At 50.2% G+C, this 20,653-nt stretch overlaps 1 protein-coding gene across 5 annotated transcripts in view; it reads right to left on the reverse strand.

Annotated features, from left to right (window-relative positions):
* The window catches only part of LOC146808688 (uncharacterized), a 170,526-nt gene that overhangs the window by 16,632 nt on the left and 133,241 nt on the right, over positions 1-20,653 (reverse strand). For 4 of the 5 annotated variants that reach the window (XM_085615491.1, XM_085615493.1, XM_085615494.1 and 1 more), the window contains exons 4-5: positions 14,879-15,034; positions 14,718-14,803 (exon numbers count right to left, since the gene is read on the reverse strand). In XM_085615491.1, the coding sequence (XP_085471617.1) occupies positions 14,718-14,803; positions 14,879-15,034 (242 nt within the window). Of the gene's footprint in view, positions 1-12,699; positions 12,733-14,717; positions 14,804-14,878; positions 15,035-20,653 lie in introns of all 5 variants that reach the window. The other variant, XM_085615492.1, reaches the window with a different exon arrangement.

The following is a 20,653-nucleotide window of genomic DNA, read 5'->3' on the forward strand; positions in this document are numbered from 1 at the left end:
AGCCTGCCCTGTGAATAGGGAGAGGGGCTGAGCAAAACAAAGTGCTCCAGAACCAGTTGTAACTGGTTCTCCCCTTGCCCTACAGTTTGGGACAAAGAAAATGTTGTATAAATATAGGGGCTGGGACCCCATGAAAAGGTTCAGTGTGCTAATCCTACTGGGGCGTGCTGCTGCTGGGGCCCAGGGGAGGGCTGGCCTCCCTGGGCCCTGCATTGCCCTTCATTCCTAAGGACTTATTATTTTTGATTGCTGAGGACTTGTGCTTTTGGAGCTAGGGCTCCTTGCGCCCTGTGAGCGCTTTGCTTTTTATATTCCATGGCCTTGAGGACTGGGACTGCATCTAGCGCCTCGTGTGCGCTTTCTTTCAATTTCCCTAGGAGAGGGGAGTGCTAGAGCCTCGCAGCGTCAAGCTGCCCATCGCTCCGGAGGGAATCCCCAGCGTAGGGATTCCCCCCACATTGCCGTAATCGAGTGGGTGCCACCCCGCATCATGGTCGCATTTCTGATTTATTTCCTTTCGCGGGTGCCCACCCCGCTTTTTGTTTGATTTCTATGGCGGGTGCCCACCCCGCTTATGGCACCGACAAGAGGTCACCGCCGCAGCCCGAGTGCAGAGGGGAAATCTCCGGGCCGCTGCCAGACACGACCCGGAAGTCAGGCGAAGCTGCCTGATGCAGGGCGGAGTTTCCGGAGCCTCGCGGGCACCATTTCCGCCTTCCCCCGGTAGCTGAAGGAAGGGGGAAGGCGTCCCAGAAGAGAAGAACTGCGTCGCGGGGCTCCCGTGAGGAGAGGGAAGCCCCGCATATGATGAGAGGAGTCCCGGGTCCCAGGAGGGGGCCCGGGTGAAGAGGAGAGTCCCACCGCATTGAGGAGTGAGCCGGTAAGTGTTGGCTCTTCGTGTGGGGCCTGCTGGGAGCACAGATTCTGAGCTGCCCCGTTTTGGCAGTGGGCCACTCCAACATGCCCTCTCCCGTGTGTGTGCCGGATGAGGCAGAGAGTCCGAGCGGCCCCGTCTGTCAGCGGGCCGCTCCAACGTGGGCATAGTGGTTTTCAGAGTCTACATGGCTACAATGCTGGGGGTCAAGTTATTTTTAGTGCATGATTGCTCAGAGCCCCGTGTGGCTCCCACGATGGCCATAATTGTTTTAGACGGCCCCAGAGGGACCCAGGCTTGTTCCCCTGTTGTGCGGTCACCCTTCACAGCTGCCCCGCTTGCGAGAGGGCAGCTGCAACGTTCTTGGGCACATGGGTTGGAAGGCCACCGTGAGTGCCAGTGCCCACATTGTGATTCAACGGCTGTGCAGCAATTAGTGCCAGCTGCGCCATTTAGGCCTCCTTTTTGATATTTACAGCTGCCCAGCAGGTAGTGGGCAGCTGCAACGTTTAGGCTTGCGCAGTGGCGCACCCTTGACTTTCACTGCTTTGCCAGCGCGCCCTGACATGTGGGACATAGGGCATTTGAGCCCTTGTTTGAGATGGCCGGTTGGCCAGGGGGGGGGGCTGTTGGGATCGTAGGGCGCCAGGCCCTAATGTGATTTTGGTGCTAGGAAATGAAATTCCTGTAGTATGATTTGCGCACCCTGTGTTGATGCCTCTAAATGTGATTCATGATTATGAGGTTGGTTTGCATATGATGGTTTATGCTAGTGAGAATTATTCCCTAAGGTAGTTATGCTTACGAAGTTAGGGTCTAATGTGTTTAGACTTGTGAGAGAAGTGCATAATGTGTTTATGCTGATGAGGTTGGCGAACAATGTGTTTGGCGCCTAATGGGATACTGTGCATAACGTGGTTTATGTTACAGGCTGATGCTAAGTGAAGTGATTACCAGTAGTACTGGTTGTGTTCTATGTTTATGCTAAATTCTACATTTACTAAGTTCACTTTGTGATGGTACTGACAGTGGTCCAGTGGGCCCTGTCAGGTGTAAATTATCCCTTGTAAATATTGTCCAGTGCCAGGTGGCACAGTGTATAATATATGCGTACTATTCTAAGGTGTTATGATAATACAAAGGCTATTTTTATATATAACCTTGTGTGGAGTTTCTTTTGTGGTGGGCCTGGGATGTTGTTGCTGGGTCCGTGCACAAATGCTTTACACCTTGCCTCCGGTATAAGCCTGACTGCTCGTGCCAAGCTACCAAGGGGGTGAGCAGGGGTTATCTTTGGCATGTAACTTCCTTGCCCTGACTAGAGTGGTGGTTTCTGCCTGGCTTTGGCGCATGCCCCTTAGCCAGCCAGAAAGCTCATTTCTAACATTGGTGATCAGCGGTGGGATTAGGACTTGCATTTGCTCAGTACCACAGTGACAACTGGCTACACTACAAAACTCTGCATTTTAGATAGTCACATGGAAAGGGATTATTGTTCTAAGTTTGTTTTAAGTGTCATTTCTGTGGAAATGTGTTTCTTGTGCACTTTGAGTTGGGTGTCCTGCCAAGGACAGAAACCAGAAAATCTGGAGGAGAGACTGCTCTTGAGCCATTGCACTGGTTCCTGGGTTGGCCTACAGTGGGGACTTAATTGGTATGGAGTCACTAGCTCGGGAGGGTAGATCATCCCCTAAGTGCAGTGTGTTTTCTGGATTCACCAGTAGGGGTGGGATCCAGTGGTGGCAGCAGAAGTGTGTGTGTCCAGTGCATGAAGTCCCATTCCCAGCTCCCAGAGGGTGGTACCTGGTGCCCGTAAGGGGGGTGCAGGTTGAGATTCAGGGGCAGTAGATACTGTCTCACCAGTCTTGTGGGGGGAGTGTGGATGAGTGATGTGTGGCGCTGATCGATTGGGTGTGAGTTTTCTGAAATAAGGAGCTTACATGGGGGAGTGACCCTAGAGAAATGGTGCAGGTGTCTTCCAACCCAGGGTGGTGGAAGATGTCCAGAGTTAGGTGCCCTCACAATGAAAAGGTTGCAAGGCCCCACATCATGTCCTGCGAGGAAGGTGTGCGACTGGGCCGTATTCCGAGCCTCAACCTGTCTCCGACACTGGATGGTTCTTAGAAGGAACACCACGTTGGGTGCCTAGTCTGTCTGGTTGGACTGTTTTTTTTGGGGGGATCGCCCTGTGTTAGGTGATTGGGGAGTGATTCCAAAAGGAGTGGCTGAGGTGTCTTCCAGCCCAGAGTTGTGGAAGAGGTTCAGGGTAACCCAGCTAGGTCCCGGTATAGTGAGAGGGTTGCCAGGCCCCACATCACATCCTGTGAGGAAGGTGAGCGACTGGGCCGTATTCCGAGCCTCAACCCGTCTCAGGACCTGGATGGTTTCTTCAGGGAACACCAGGTTGGGAGCCTAGTCTGTACTAATAAGTCATTTGAGGGGGATCTTCCCGTGTTCTAGGATCGGAAGAGGCATTTGGGTGTGATCACTTTAAGAACCAAGAAGAAACTTTTGTTGGGTAGAGGAACCAGATGAAACTAAGGAGAGGCTATCCCTGAAACTGGGGGAAGTGGCCTGCAGCGGTTGCCTGACTGCCCAAGAAGGGAGAAAGGAGCTGTGTGTGTACTTAATTTTCAACTTGTGTAAGATCTCCCAGTGTCTAGAGGACGCGGAGTGTCTGTAATCAGAGCTCCAGCAGTCCTAGTGTGTGGCAGTACTGCTCCAGTTTGGAGGGTGCAGAAGTCCAGATTGAGGGGTGAGAGGGGAAGGGAGTCCCCAGTGGGAACCAGTAGGCCAGGAACCAGCCGGGCGGGCTGAGTCGCCACTGAGTGACCATGGTGATGCCACTTCTGTCCTGGGGAATCTGCACGCACTGTCAGATGGACAGGAGGTCGTGAGATCTGCACCAGGCAGACTGTCACACGACACATTAGTGATGTGTCACCCTCGGGGAGCATGCGTGCTCCCCGTGAAGTCCTGGTTCGCCGGGCATCTGACCAAAGGGTACGTCCCTCGGTTGGGGAGCCAGTAGTCGGTGTTTCCGGATCTGGGCGTGAAGGCAGCTGTAGTCCTGAGGGCAGGTGCGGCTCATCTTAAGTGAAGAGACCCTGCTCTACAGTGGAAGGGGGTGCAGAGGGAGGGAATCCTTGCCTCTAACCCCGTGGATCCCAGGTGGTAGACCAGTTGATGGAGAGAGGTCCTGAACTGGTGGGAGAGTTGTGTTCTGGTGGGTGCCTCCCTGGGAGGGTGCGGCACCCCAGAAGTAGAGGTAGGGTGGGGTATTCTTGCCCGTGACCTCTGGTCAGCCTGAGGGTGCGGACCCTAGGTTGAAGGATCAGTAGTAGTTTGGAACTACACTGAGAGGGAGAGTGGAGAATGGCTATTGGATGCCAGGGGTTACTGCCCCCCACTCTGTGCTTGGCAAGGACCAGTGGTATCTGGGTGGCCTAGGGCCTGGTCCTGGCCATGGACAACTAGGGAGCACCGGTGTGGTAGCCTAGTTGGGCCTGCAAGTTTTTTTTTTTCAAAGAGAACCACGTTGATTCAGAGTGGCGTAGAACCGGAGGGTGTCCCTGCAGTGAGGGTCCGGGTACGTGTTCTATCGCCCAAAGCAGGAAAGACCATCACGGTGGTGATTGGTCTGCCCTGCGTTTTGGCTGGAAGGGGGTTGTGTTGGACTTGGCCCTTCTGGCAGGTTCACCCCGAAACTTGTTGCATTAAGCTCTCTAACATATTGGTAGTGATTTTTGGCCTCTGCGCACTTTACCACTGTGGCCCAGTGTAAAGTGCGTGTGCTCTCTGAGTGCATGTGGTGAGATAGGCCTGCCCTCCCATAGGAATACATGGGGGATATGTGTGTCCATGGTAATTCCTGATGTGAGAGGAGTGCAGGGTCAAGTTTAGTATGTGTGAACTCGCAAGAATAAATGCTGCGCAATGATGTGCGCGGATTTATTATAACTATAGGAGAAGTGCCACTTCTAGAGGTTGGCATGTCTGTGTGCTGTATGATGTGAATTGCCTGTCTGGAGTTTGAGTGACAGGACTGGGGAATTCCAGGAGCCAGGGTGAGTCAGCCCAGTGGTGAATAGGGAGATCAGCAGCTAGATGGGAGGGAGGAGTTGCACCTGGGACCTGAATAAGGCTGGGCCTTCCATAAGCAATGCTGGCTCCACCCCTGTGGTGCGTCTGATGTCCCTAGCCTGCCCTGTGAATAGGGAGAGGGGCTGAACAAAACAAAGTGCTCCAGAGCCAATTTTAACTGGTTCTCCCCTTGCCCTACAGTTTGTGACAAAGAAAATGTTGTATAAATATAGGGGCTGTGACCCCAAGAAAAGGTTTAGTGTGCTGATCCTACTGGGGCGTGCTGCTGCTGGGGCCCAGGGGAGGGCTGGCCTCCCTGGGCCTTGCATTGCCCTTCATTCCTAAGGACTTATTATTTTTGATTGCTGAGGACTTGTGCTTTTGGGGCTAGGGCTCCTTGCGCCCTGTGAGCGCTTTGCTTTTTATATTCCATGGCCTTGAGGACTGGGACTGCATATAGCGCCTCGTGTGCGCTTTTCTTTCAATTCCCCTAGGAGAGGGGAGTGCTAGAGCCTCGCAGCGTCAAGCTGCCCATCGCTCCGGAGGGAATTCCCAGCATAGGTATTCCCCCCACATTGCCGTAATCGAGCGGGTGCCACCCCACGCCATGGCCGCATTTCTGATTTATTTCCTTTCGCGGGTGCCCACCCCGCTTTTTGTTTGATTTCTATGGCGGGTGCCCACCCCGCTTATGGCACCGACAAGAGGTCACCGCCGCAGCCCGAGTGCAGAGGGTAAATCTCCGGGCTGCTGCCAGACGCGACCCGGAAGTCAGGCGAAGCTGCCTGATGCAGGGCGGAGTTTCCGGAGCCTCGCGGAAGGAAGGGGGAGGGCGTCCCAGAAGAGAAGAACTGCGTCGTGGGGCTCCCGTGAGGAGAGGGAAGCCTCGCATATGATGAGAGGAGTCCCGGGTCCCAGGAGGGGGCCCGGGTGAAGAGGAGAGTCTCGCCGCATTGAGGAGTGAGCCGGTAAGTGTTGGCTCTTCGTGTGGGGCCTGCTGGGAGCACAGATTCTGAGCGGCCCCGTTTTGGCAGTGGGCCGCTCCAACATGCCCTCTCCCATGTGTGTGCCGGATGAGGCACAGAGTCCGAGCGGCCCCGTCTGTCAGCGGGCCGCTCCAACGTGGGCATAGTGGTTTTCAGAGCCTACATGGCTACAATGCTGGGGGTCAAGTTATTTTTAGTGCATGATTGCTCAGAGCCCCGTGTGGCTCCCACAATGGCCATAATTGTTTAAGACGGGCCCAGAGGGGCCCAGGCTTGTTCCCCTGTTGTGTGGTCACCCTTCACAGCTGCCCCGCTTGCGAGAGGGCAGCTGCAACGTTCTTGGGCACATGGGTTGGAAGGCCACCGTGAGTGCCAGTGCCCTCATCGTGATTCAACAGCTGCGCAGCAATTAGTGCCAGCTCCGCCGTTTAGGCCTCCTTTTTGATATTCACAGCTGCCCAGCAGGTAGTTGGCAGCTGCAACGTTTAGGCTTGCGCAGTGGCGCACCCTTGACTTTCGCTGCTTTGCCAGCGCGCCCTGACATGTGGGACATAAGGCATTTAAGCCCCTGTTTGAGATGGCCGGTACGCCAGGGTAGGTCTGTTGGGATCGTAGGGCGCCAGGCCCTAATGTGATTTTGGTACTAGGAAATGTAATTCCTGTAGTATTTTTTACGCACCCTGTGTTGATGCCTCTAAATGTGATTCATGATTATGAGGTTGGTTCGCATATGATGGTTTATGCTAGTGAGAATTATTCCCTAAGGTAGTTATGCTTTGGAGGTTAGGGTCTAATGTGTTTAGACTTGTGAGAGAAGTGCATAAGGGGTTTATGCTGATGAGGTTGGCGTACAATGCGTTTGGCGCCTAATGGGATAATGTGCATAATGTGGTTTATGTTACAGGCTGATGCTAAGTGCAGTGATTACCAGTAGTACTGGTTGTGTTCTATGTTTATGCTAAATTCTACATTTACTAAGTTCAATTTGTGATGGTACTGACAGTGGTCCAGTGGGCCCTGTCAGGTGTAAATAATCCCTTGTAAATATGGCCTAGTGCCAGGTGGCACAGTGTATAATATGTGCGTACTATTCTAAGGTGTTATGATAATACAAAGGCTATTTTTATATAAACCTTGTGTGGAGTTTCTTTTGTGGTGGGCCTGGGTTGTTGCTGGGTGCATGCGCAAATGCTTTACACATTGCCTCCGGGATAAGCCTTCCTGCTCGTGCCAAGCTACCAAGGGGGTGAGCAGGGGTTATCTTTGGCGTGTAACTTCCTTGCCCTGCCTAGAGTGGTGGTTTCTGCCTGGCTTTTGCGCATGCCCCTTAGCCAGCCAGAAAGCCCATTTCTAACAGAGTCCTTCTCAAAATCTTTGGGTCGGTTCTTCTTTCATGAGTCCTTCTCACACTGTTTGGGTTGGTTTTTCCTTCATGTGTCCTTCTCACACTGTTTGGGTCGGTTCTCCTTTCATGTGTCCTTTGGTTCTTCTTTCATGTGTCCTTCTCACACTGTGTGGGTCAGTTCTTCTTTCATGTATCCTTCTCACACGGTTTGGACAGGTTCTTCGTTCATGTGTCCTTCTCACTCTGTTTGGGTTGGTTCTTATTTCATGTGTCCTTCTCACACTGTTCGGGTCGGTTCTTCTTTCATGTGTCCTTCTCACACTGTTTGGGTCGGTTCTTGTTTCATGTGTCCTACTCACACTGTTTGGGTCGGTTCTTCTATCATGTGTCCTTCGGTTCTTCTTTCATGTGTCTTTCTCACACTGTTTGGGTTGGTTCTTCTTTCTTGTGTCCTTCTCTAACTATTTGGGTCGGTTCTTCTTTCATGTGTCCTTCTCACACTGTTTGGGTTGGTTCTCCTTTCATGTGTCCTTTGGTTCTTCTTTCATGTGTCCTTCTCACACTTTGTGGGTCGGTTCTTCTTTCATGTGTCCTTCCCAGACTGTTTAGTTTGGTTCTTCTTTCAAGTGTCCTTCTTATGCTGTTTGGGTCGGTTCTTCTTTCATGTGTCCTTCGGTTCTTCTTTCATGTGTCCTTCTCACACTGTGTGGGTCGGTTCTTCTTTCATGTGTCCTTCGGTTCCTCTTTCATGTGTCCTTCTCACACTGTTTGGGTTGGTTCTTCTTTCATGTGTCCTTCTCACACTGTTTGGGCCAGTTCTTCTTTCATGTGTCTTTCTCACGCTGTTTGGATCGGTTCTTCTTTCATGTGTCCTTCTCACACCGTTTGGGTCAGTTCTTCCTTCATGTGTCCTTCTCAATGTGTCCTTCTCACACTGTTTGGGTCGGTTCTTCTTTCATGTGTTCTTCTCACACTGTTTGGGTCAGTTCTTCCTTCATGTGTCCTTCTCACACCGTTTGGGTCGGTTCTTCTTTCATGTGTCCTTCTCACACCATTTGGGTCGGTTCTTCTTTCATGTGTCGTTCTCACACCGTTTGGGCCGGTTCTTCTTTCATGTGTCCTTCTCACTCTGTTTGGGTTGGTTCTTCTTTCATGTGTCCTTCTCACACTGTTTGGGCCAGTGCTTCTTTCATGTGTCTTTCTCACACTGTTTGGATCGGTTCTTCTTTCATGTGTCCTTCTCACACCGTTTGGGTCGGTTCTTCCTTCATGTGTCCTTCTCAATGTGTCCTTCTCACACTGCTTGGGTCAGTTCTTCTTTCATGTGTCCTTCTCACACTCTTTGGATCAGTTCTTCTTTCATGTGACCTTCTCACACTGTTTGGGTGGTTCTTCTTTCATGTGTCCGTCTCACACTGTTTCCGCTTGTTCTTCTTTCATGTGTCCTTCTTACTCTGTTTGGGTTGGTTCTTTCATGTGTCCTTCTCACACTGTTTGGGCCAGTTCTTCTTTAATGTGTCCTTCTCACGCTGTTTGGATCGGTTCTTCTTTCATGTGTCCTTCTCACACTGTTTGGGGCAGTTCTGCTTTCATGTGTCCTTCTCACACTGGTTGGGTCGGTTCTTCCTTCATGTGTCCTTCTCAATGTGTCCTTCTCACAACGTTTGGGTCGGTTCTTCTTTCATGTGTCCTTCTTACACCGTATGGGTCGGTTCTTTCATGTGTCCTTCTCACACCATTTGGGTCGGTTCTTCTTTCATGTCTCCTTCACACACTGCTTGGGTCGGTTCTTCTTTCATGTGTCGTTCTCACACCTTTTGGGCTGGTTCTTCTTTCATGTGTCCTTCTCACTCTGTTTGGGTTGGTTCTTCTTTCATGTGTCCTTCTCACACTGTTTGGGCCAGTTCTTCTTTCATGTGTCTTTCTCACGCTGTTTGGAGCGGTTCTTCTTTCATGTGTCCTTCTCACACCGTTTGGGTCAATTCTTCCTTCATGTGTCCTTCTCAATGTGTCCTTCTCACACTGTTTGGGTCGGTTCTTCTTTCATGTGTTCTTCTCACACTGTTTGGGTCAGTTCTTCCTTCATGTGTCCTTCTCACACCGTTTGGGTCGGTTCTTCTTTCATGTGTCCTTCTCACACCATTTGGGTCGGTTCTTCTTTCATGTGTCGTTCTCACACCGTTTGGGCCGGTTCTTCTTTCATGTGTCCTTCTCACTCTGTTTGGGTTGGTTCTTCTTTCATGTGTCCTTCTCACACTGTTTGGGCCAGTGCTTCTTTCATGTGTCTTTCTCACACTGTTTGGATCGGTTCTTCTTTCATGTGTCCTTCTCACACCGTTTGGGTCGGTTCTTCCTTCATGTGTCCTTCTCAAAGTGTCCTTCTCACACTGCTTGGGTCAGTTCTTCTTTCATGTGTCCTTCTCACACTGTTTGGGTCGGTTCTTCCTTCATGTGTCCTTCTCACACTGTTTGGGTCAGTTCTTCTTTCATGTGTCCTACTCACACTGTTTGGGTCGGTTCATCCATCATGTGTCCTTCTCACACTATTTGGGTCGTTTCTTCTTTCTTGTGTCCCTCGCACACTGTTTGGGTCTGTTCTTCCTTCATGTGTCCTTCTCACACTGTTTGGGTTGGTTCTTCTTTCATGTGTCCTTCTCACACTGTTTGGGTTGGTTCTTCTTGCATGTGTCCTTCTCACACTGTTTGGGTTGGTTCTTCCGTCATGTGTCCTCACACCATTTGGGTCGGTTCTTCTTTCTTGTGTCCTTCTCACACTGTTTGGGTTGGTTCTTTTTTCATGTGTCCTTCTCACACCGTTTGGGTCGGTTCTTCTTTCATGTGTCCTTCTCACACTGTTTTGGTCAGTTCTGCTTTCATGTGTCCTTCTCACACTGTTTGGGTCGGTTCTTCCTTCATGTGTCCTCAATGTGTCCTTCTCCCACTGTTTGGGTCGGTTCTTCTTTCATTTATGCTTCTCACACGGTTTGGACAGGTTCTTATTTCATGAGTACTTCTCACACTGTTCGGGTCGGTTCTTCTTTCATGTGTCCTTCTCACACTGTTTGGGTCGGTTCTTCTTGCATGTGTCCTTCTCACACTGTTTGGGTTGGTTCTTCCTTCATGTGTCTTCAATGTGTCCTTCTCACACTGTTTGGGTCGGTTCTTCTTTCATGTATTCTTCTCACACGGTTTGGACAGGTTCTTCGTTCATGTGTCCTTCTCACTCTGTTTGGGTTGGTTCTTATTTCATGTGTCCTTCTCACACTGTTTGGGTCGGTTCTTCTTTCATGTGTCCTTCTCACACTGTTTGGGTCGGTTCTCCTTTCATGTGTCCTTTGGTTCTTCTTTCATGTGTCCTTCTCACACTGTGTGGGTCGGTTCTTGTTTCATGTGTCCTTCTCACACGGTTTGGACAGGTTCTTCGTTCATGTGTCCTTCTCACTCTGTTTGGGTTGGTTCTTATTTCATGTGTCCTTCTCACACTGTGTGGGTCAGTTCTTGTTTCATGTGTCCTTCTCACACGGTTTGGACAGGTTCTTTGTTCATGTGTCCTTCTCACTCTGTGTGGGTTGGTTCTTCTTTCATGTGTCCTTCTCACACTGTTTGGGTCAGTTCTTGTTTCATGTGTCCTACTCACACTGTTTGGGTCGGTTCTTCTTTCATGTGTCCTTCGGTTCTTCTTTCATGTGTCCTTCTCACACTGTGTGGGTTGGTTCTTCTTTTATGTGTCCTTCTCACACTGGCTGGGTCGGTTCTTCTTTCATGTGTCCTTCTCACACTGTTTGGGTCGGTTCTTCTTTCATGTGTCCTTCGGTTCTTCTTTCATGTGTCCTTCTCAGACTGTGTGGGTCGGTTCTTCTTTCATGTGTCCTTCGGTTCTTCTTTCATGTGTCCTTCTCACACTGTTTGGGTCAGTCCTTCCTTCATGTGTCCTTCTCAATGTGTCCTTTCCACACTGTTTGGGTCGGTTCTTCCTTCATGTGTCCTTCTCACACTGTTTGGGTCAGTTCTTCCTTCATGTGTCCTTCTCACACTGTTTGGTTTGGTTCTTCTTTCATGTGTCCTTACACTGTTTGGTTTGGTTCTTCTTTCATGTGTCCTTCTCACACTGTTTGGGTCGGTTCTTCTTTCATGTGTCCTTTTCACACTGTTTGGGTCAGTTCTTCCTTCATGCGTCCTTCTCACACTGTTTGGTTCGGTTCTTCTTTCATGTGTCCTCACACTGTTTGGTTCGGTTCTTCTTTCATGTGTCCTTCTCACACTGTTTGGGTCGGTTCTTCTTTCATGTGTCCTTTTCACACTGTTTGGGTCGGTTCTTCTTTCATGTGTCCTTCTCACACTGTTTGGGTCGGTCCTTCTTTCATGTGTCCTTCTCACACTGTTTGGGTCAGTTCTTCTCTCATGTGTACTTCTCACTCTGTTTGGGTCGGTTCTTCTTTCATGTGTCCTTCTTTCATGTGTCCTTCTCACACTGTTTTCCAGCCTCTGCCTTTGTCTAGAGTTATCCTCCTCAGGTGGCTTCCAGGCTCGAGCACCCACAGCGGAGGCACAAGGAGGTGTGTGCATCTGCACGTGGCATGACAGCCACACATGACAGTGATCAGGAGAGAGAGAAAAAGCTGACCCCTTCCTAAATGACCCTTCACACTCGGACAACAGGAACTGCAGTGCCACCCCTCACGCCACCATCCACAGAGTGGCAGTATTGAGGGAGTCTTATCACAGCTCTCAGCAGCAGAAGGACCTAATTGGATTTCTAAGGGTACCCCCACCCCCGCCAGTCACAGGTATGTCCGCAGAACAGGTCCACTGTCTTTGGAAAGTAACCTCAGCATCCTTTGCACTCAAGAAGCCCAAGGGCTTCCAAAATGGGCCACTCAGACATACACAATGTGTGCAACACACAAGGTGCACACATGTATATATACACACACTCAATAACCTGGGATATTATCACAGGGATCCAAAGTTACCTGTAGCAGTAGAATGTTGCACGCGTGGGCCAGAAGGCCACCCCTCCTGTAGCACAGATAAAATGGTCTAGTTGCACCAGGACCACTATAAAACACTGTACACTAACACCACACCCTACACACTTGAACCGTGGTCAGGGACAGTAGTCCCTTGTCACTATGGAGAGCATGATTTATGCACCTCTCTAAGTACAGGGCGGGTCCAAAACTGGACTCATATCAAAGGACAGGTCAAGGAATTCACAAATATGAAGCTGGAGCCAAATACAGAAAAAAACAAAACAGGATACCAGGTACTCGCATGCGACTACTCAGGGCAGATGACGCGAGTGTACAGAACGCAGGGGTCATTCCCATCGCAACACGCTGTCTATGGGGAGGTGTCCTGACTCATGAAGCGGGAATCATTCACTACCACAAAGGGAATAATTTTCTTACTGTATAAATAGAATTTTCTTCCAGGTGCTGATTCTGTAAGGAAGAGAGGAACGAGTCAGCAAGAGGGTGACCTTGTAAGATAAAAATGTATATCACTTACTTCTTTCCATATAGCCACTTATCTTGCATGTCTCTTGAATGGCGGCTGACAATTGTGTCCGAGAGAAATCTGAAAGATGATCAGCCCTATGGCTGGTTCTGATATTGAGATGCAACTGTCGAGACAAGGATGACTACTTATTTATGACCGTTCATTCTCCAACCGTGTCCCCAACTCACGTGTAGCACATGCACACGCAGCATTTACACATAAGTAGGGGTGGGTGTCCACTTGGAGCACAGAGTTCAGCAAAAACTCCACCAACTGCCGGCGGAGCGCAGTTTACTGCAGCGCGCACTAAATTTCAAAGAGATGATGGGTAGCACAGGCGTGTCACACATTCATGCAAGCTCATCCCCCCTTCCCCCGTCCCACCAAAATGTGCGGTTAAGGCTTCTCTGTGCAGTCTGCATCCCTGAGCGGCCTCTTTTGCAATGCAAATGAACTGTCCAGTGTTGCGTGCTCATTAGCCACTCCACAGTGCCTAGCCAAAGGGAGTACGGCACCGCAACAAGTTAAGTCATTTGCGATGCAAATCTCAGCTGAAAAACCTGAAGGCCTCATGTATGTGGCATAGGGCAGCACCGCAAGCCTCCTGCTGCACTGCCCTACGCCAAAAGAAAAGGGCAGGAATGGATCATATCTATGAGATATGAAGCATTCCTGTCCTCTCTCCTTCCGCTGGCGCACAAAGGGCTGCTTCGCACCAACGCAGGCACCTTTACACCATGGTGTAAGGGCGTCTGCGTTGGAGGGCTGATTTTTTTTATTGTTGTTTTTTTTACAGCAAGAGACACTTTCCTGCACAAAAACAATCTATGGGGGGAAACACAAGCAGAAATAATGCTATTTATCCTCATTGCGCCTCCCCTACGCCTCCCCTGGGGAGAAATATGCTTTTGACGCATTCTCATGTTTACAGCTTGGTGTAGATCTGGGAATATGTCATAGGCCACGTGGGAACACCCACCATAACTCCCATGGTACGCCTCACCATCGTAGTGTGAGACAGCGCAGACTTGTGCTGCGTTGCCTCACATCTATATCTACAAGGCAATGAAAAGCTACACAGGGGGGCTTCACGCAGCCTTGTAGAAATTGCTAAGTTAGGTAAGTGGGCCCCACGAAAACGCACACAGGGAGTACAGAGAGCACTCACCAAGGGGATGCACTCACCTCTCAGTTGTAGAACCAGCTGCCTTTGGACTCCTCTCTGTCTTGCTCAGCTACTCCTGGGCCAGGGTTGCTCTCCCCTTCCTTCACCCCGGTTTGCCTTCGGCTGCTCTCATCAGCTCCTGCAGGCCCCAAATGTAGCTCAGCCTGGCCCTTAGTGTCTGTGCTTAGTCTTCAGGGCGACCCGTGGCATGTGCGGTCGTAGCGCCTGGATGCCCAGGATTACTTTACAAGCCGCACACACTGCTGCTCATGCTCATTATGTCGGGAGCAGGTCGGGCGACTCGGCGGGCCAGGGCGATGGCAGTGTAGAGACTGAGAAGTCTGCAGGGCACAACTGGGCATGACAGGGTAATAGGGACAGAAAACGCTGCTAAAAGAAAACATTGCGACGGGCCCAGAACCCTCTTGAATATTTCCACTTGTTGAAGCAGTTGACGCGCCACCAGCGACACTAGCACGGCACAAACCCCCCCCTTCAGCCACAGTCCAATGGTGGTACCACTTGTGCACCACACCTTCAAGCTCCTCGCATGGGCACAGTCATGTGCCCAGTCGTACTGCTCCTGTCAGGCGACAGGAGAGCTCACAGATCACAATGTGTCCTCACACTGTTTAGGTCGTGATGTGATGTGAGCAACAACATTTGTATGCGTACATGAAGCACCCAGAGGCCAAGAAATGCCATGTTTGGCAGCTGTGAAGTTGTGTGACGTCACTTCAACCAACACAAGATGTTACTTACAGGTGCAGCCTGGGAGCCTCTGCCGACGTCTTCATAGTAGTTGCCTGGTCCCTCTGTCCACGTGCTGCTCACATACATGTTCACGCCTGGAAGAGAGCATGCGCAGACGTCAGGTGATGTCAGCCTCCTCCTGGTGTCATCAAACATATTCTCAGACTCACCAGTCGTTGTTTCTCTGTGGAGTCGGGGTCCAGACCCCCATCTCTTGTAAAGAAGAACCGCGCCAGTGATGAGGAGGGCGGCGACGAACACCGCCCCTATGGACACCCCCACTGTGAAAGTCCAGTCCGAGTGGACTTCAGAGGGTGGGGAAGACTCTGGGGGAATAAGGTACAGGAGGTGAGTGAGTCCCTCAGAACACAGCTCAGCAGCCATCCACCCAGTGTGAGAACGAAAGCAGAGACTGGGGGGGGGGGGGCAGAAGGGGCGCTCCAGCCCAGTGGGTGCGTTATAAAGGAGATGGTATATACATTTTAAAGGATCTCTGCTGATAAACTTATGAACTATTCTATTTTGTCAGGATACCAAAGGCATTATTTGGAAACAGCCTCAATTCAAGTTTGCCCCCAGAAGACACTCAGTGCGCTCTGCAAAACATGGATGTGATGTCATCAGAGCAGCAAAGACTGTGCCCCATGGCAGTGCCCATGTGTGTGGTGAACACGGCTGGCTATCAGCACAGGCTGTAAAGGGGACAAGCCCTCGGGGTACATGAGAAGGGAGGGGGAGGAGCTAGTGAGAGGAGTGAGAGGTCAGTCAGTCTGGGGTGGTGGTGGAGGAGACACGGGGGAGGTGGAGCTGTTGAAGGGGTGAGAGGTCAGCATATGTGAAGTAGTGGGGAGGGACATGGGGGAGGTGGAGCTGTTGAAGGGGTGAGAGGTCAGCTTATGTGAGGTAGAGGGGGGACATGGGGGGAGGTGGAGCTGGCGAAGGAGTGAGAGGTCAGTCTGTCTGGGGTACTGCGGGGTACACAGGGGGAGGTGGGGCTGGTGAAGGGGTGAGGTGTCAGTCTGTCTGAGGTAGTGGGGGCCTGAGGCAGTAGGAGATGGGACAGAGGGGGAGGTAGGAAGAGCAAGTGGAAAGGGTGAGAAGTCAGCCTATGTGAGGTAGTGGGGGAGGTGACACGGGGAGATGGAGCTGGTGAAGGGGTGAGAGGTCAGTCTGTCTGGGATAGAGATGGGAGGGGACAGAGGTACTGCTAGTGGAAAGTGTGAGAAGGTGGCCTGATATATGCTGTCCACTAGTTCTAGTGGGCACCTTGTATCAGTCCAAACAACCCCTTATGGTGATAGGTTTAAGACAACCTTTATTAAAAGCTTAAAGGAATGTAAAGCAGCTTGTTTTACCAGTCTATAATATCTTGAGTCACTAAATGAAAGATATCCACACCAGGTATATATATAAAATATATGTATTTATCACTAAACACACCCTCCTAGTTTCTTTATGAGACTAGAGGTAAAAACACATAACTTACACTTCAATAATCACTGTAAAATAGCACAAATAAACATCAGGCCCTAGGGGCGAGTCAAACCATATACTAAAATAGTGGTATCAGAGCCTGCAGAATCGCTGGGACACCAAGGAACCACCCAAGGTAGTGACACAGGAGACCCACAGGGGCCGTGTGCAGTGTGTGAACACAGCCACGAGCTCCCCTTAGCTTCTATGGGGAAAGTCGCGGTTAGATTTTTAAAGATTAGAGACACTTAGAAAGGAGTCAGGACCAAACCCTTTTGGACTTAGGAAGTTCTAGGACTAGCACCCATGGGAGCACCGGAGTACTCTTGTTACCTCACCCAGGGAAGCCGGGTGCATAGGTGTCTTTTGGTGTCGGGTCGTGACGTCAATTTCAATGGGAGCTGGTGAAGAAGTGCTGCTGCCGTGAAGATGCGAAGTGTCCGAAGAGATCCAAGCCTGGATCGAAGATGAGAAGAACCTGAAAGCAGAGGGTACAGAGTCTGGGTCACTTGCCAGTGACCAGGAAGCCAATCAGCAGATGCCCACCGATGTCAGGCGATTTCAGGTGAAGGAGGTGAAGCTTGACACTTCAGCCACGAGGTCCAGGAGGCGTCGAGGATGACCAGGAGCTGGATTCGAGCTGCCCATAAAGGATGTCGAGCGCTGCAGCATTAGTGCCCGGATTGGACACAACAAGACTTGGCAACAGCAACCCACGCAGGAACGAGTAAGATGCTTCAGTGCAGACCAGCAAGATCTGTGGAACTCACCACTTGGTTGGGAGTCTGGGCACATCTGGAGCAACCAGGAAAGCCCAAGGAAATGCAAAGTTACCCCCTCAGGGACCCACCAGTCAACGGACCAGGGATCACGAAGGGACCTCGAGATGAAACACAAAATGGCAGCCCACTTGTCACTCGGAAAGACCAGGCTGACAATCTTTGGTGGATTCAGTGCTCGAGGCGGGAGCTACAAGTCAGCCCAAGCACAACTTCAAGAGACGTTGAGAAGTCAATGCACTTGCAAAAATGCCCTGTGACCAGGAGTTCCGGTTCCACGCTACTCACGAGGGCTGCTGGTCTCAGCTTTGCTGGAGACTCGGATCGGGCTCTGAGATGTCTGGAAATCCTCTTCCTGGGTTGCAAATACTTCGGAGTCCGGCGGGAGCTTCAAGGATGCAGACCGGCAAATTGCTTAGTTGTTGCCTGCCAAGCAGGGGAGTCACTCATTGACCCCAAGGGAGATTTCTTCATTCCTCTGGTCTTGAGCAGAGCGTCGAAGGTCCAGGATCCAGCATCAGAGTTTCGTCCAGGGTAATCTAAAGTCCTAAGGACAGGGGTCCCATACTTATACTAAGGTAGGGGGATGGACATACTCTGGGGACCCACCCATGGGAGGGTTTGGAAAGAGGGGTGGCTACACCCATTTCCTTTGTCCAGTTTCGCGCCAGAGCAGGGGCTGGAACCCCTGAACCGGTTTGAGCTGGACTATGCACAGGGACACCAAATGTGCCCCCAGTGCAGGACTTCAAAGCACTCAGAGAGTGCTCCCACCCAGCCCCAAAAAACACCACCTCCCTGTGACAGGAAACTTATTGTCCAGGCCTCCACTGCCGATGTTTCGGTCAGCAGCAGGAGGCGGGACCCGTGTCTGTGGCTGCAGCATCCATTTTGTGATGCCAGGGCTCTATTAAGTTCCTACTGGGTATACCAGTGCTGTCATGTCTCTCCCTCTAGAAGGGTGGGATCATACTCCCACACCAGTTACTGGTGTGGGGGTATGATTCCAAGGTGTTTGACACCAAACATGACATGTTTCCGTGCAGCCAGTCCAAAGTTAGCATTTACCGTTTGGTTATAATGCACTTAAGAGTACATGGTCAAGCTGCACTACCAACAGAATCAGAAAAGGGTCTCCGAACGCTGCAGAGGGCCTCTGCTCATGCAGAGGCACCCTCTCACTTAAGAACCAAGCACTCTGCCTTCAGGATTGATAAGGCCTGCCATAGGAGTGATTAATAGGTAACCCTGGGCGTAATTTGCGTAGTAGCGCTACGTGTAGCTATGCGAAGTGCATTTTGCACTACGTGAGATATGCGTAGCTCTACGCGAACTGCCTAGTGCGCTGTTCGGGATGATTGCACAGTGCCGGCTGCTTGTCCGCACTGTGAAATCATTGAAAACGGCATCTCGCACAGTGCGAGCTGTCGTTTTCTGCCGCTCGATTTCTCAACCCGTACTGGTAGTTTCTCATCGCAAGCGGTCGCAAGCATACGTGACCACTCGCAATGAGAAACCTGACCTCCCTGCGTTAAGAATCTCGCCGGGAGGTTTATTTTCCACGCTCGCGATCACCAACTTGATGTTGCTGATCGCGAACGAGGAAAAAGTCTTGCCGGGATATCATTTTGCTCGCTCGCGGTCGCCAACTTGGCATTGAGGACAGCGAGCGAGCAAAAAATGCCAACTACGCTACACTACGAGTTTTTGCACTGTGCTACATGCAATTCGCGTAGTGCGAAGTAGCACAAACTACGCAAACTAAGCGAGCGTAGCGTAGTTGGCCGCCCAAGGTTACTTATAGGTTTATATGTGGGCATATGGTGAGATATAGTGAACCTATATCTCAGTAAGGGGTGCATGCACCACCTTACACAGGCTGCAGTAGCAGACCAGTGGTGTCATTTTGGGTGGCTTTCCAGGGGTGGCATAATACATGCTTCAGCCCCTGGTAGGCCATTGGAGTACCTATGCCCTGGGTACATAGTATACCAAATACTTGGGGCTTATAAGGCACTCCAGAATCCAATTAGATATGTACCTAATGTACATGCAAATCATTTTAGAGAGGAAGCAGCTAGGCTAGGCCAAAAACGGATGCTAAAGCGGTGACAATTTTATCTCCGAGGCTTGATGATATGCCCCTTGGTTTTTAATTAGGCCAGAGCTACCTATTTCTATTAAAATTTGATTTAAGAGGACTGCTCTATACCTATTTTAACTTGTTTCACCTCATTGTGCACTACCCATCCCCCACACTCACACGCACCTTACGGCTTCTTCTTCAAAAGATCCCCGGCAAAGAGCCCCGGTTTCGGGAGCCTGTCAGGCATTGCAGCGCTGGCCTGACGAGGGGCACCCGCCCAATGATGAAGCATGACACCTCTCGGGGTGTGTGAGGGCATCACAAAGAAAGACCTGTCTTCCCCCACGTCCTCACAGGAACTGCACACCTTCTCTAAATCATTGCTAGCATTGGTCACCTTGTACATTTCACCAAGTATAATCTGCCCACCATCCACAAGATCATTTGTCACCATTGTGAGACTTGCTCCAGTGTCCCTGAATGCCCAAGCCTCTACTCCATTTATTAAAGGCTGTTGTCTGTATTTGCCAGATTACTGGGACTCACAAAGGGGGACATATTCATGCACCCATCACAGACTAACACAGCCTGAGTTGGAACTCTGACTAGGTCAGAGTCCATCTCAGAACCCAGGGTCAACCCTACTACACCCTTATTCTGAACATTACCACCACCTATTGTAGCTGTACTAGGGGGAACAGTTGCCTTAGGGGCAATGGTGGCTGGAGTAGATTCTTTGAACTTGGTGCAGTCACTGGTCCAGTGAGTGTTCTGTTTACAGATTTTGCACCAAAGTTTCTTCTGGCCTTATCCCTTGTTAGAATATAGGATTGGGTGTAAGGGAGAAACCTAGTGCTCCAACAAGAATCCACAAAATATATAACTGACTCTAAATCAAATTTCTGCGGTGCTATCAGACTCGGGGAATACCACCCCAATCCCCTAATAGCTCAATCAAAGATTGATACGACTAATTACATTTGTGGATGCACACGCTATTATAAAGATCATACAACAGTAATTAGAAAAGAACAATATTCTTTCGGGCTTCAGATCTTCTTTAATTTTTAATAAAGTTTTCCACTCCCAACGCGTTTCGTCACAGTAGGGAATAACCCAGGCGACTTCCTCAGGGCTGGAAGTAATACAAATAACAAATTGGAATCTACAATCTCTGTATACCAAATAAACTTAGAAAGCCCAATGTGCAAATTTGTGTTCCTAGATGTGGAATTATATGTAAAAGACAATAAGATCCATAGTAACATGTATCGGAAACCTACTTCTTGCAATGCGGTTTTGCATGCAGACAGCGCACATCCCAGACACCAGAAGAAAGCTATTCCTTTCGGTGAAATGATGAGGGCCCGCCGTAACTGCAGTGAAGATAATCAATTCAAGTAATGCATCGATGATATCGAAAGAAGATTTATTAATAGGGGTTATCCCATACAGGATATTACTAAAGCCAAAGAAAGGGCTCTTAAGATTTCCAGAACATTTACTTTGAGGCCGACTCATATTATGCCATTGAAAATACCAACTATTAGGATGGTTACTGACTATACTCCTATTAGTAATATTTTACATAAGAGTTTAAACAAGCA

Source organism: Triturus cristatus, chromosome 7 (assembly GCF_964204655.1).
Source record: "Triturus cristatus chromosome 7, aTriCri1.1, whole genome shotgun sequence".
NCBI classification, from domain to species: Eukaryota; Metazoa; Chordata; class Amphibia; order Caudata; family Salamandridae; genus Triturus; species Triturus cristatus.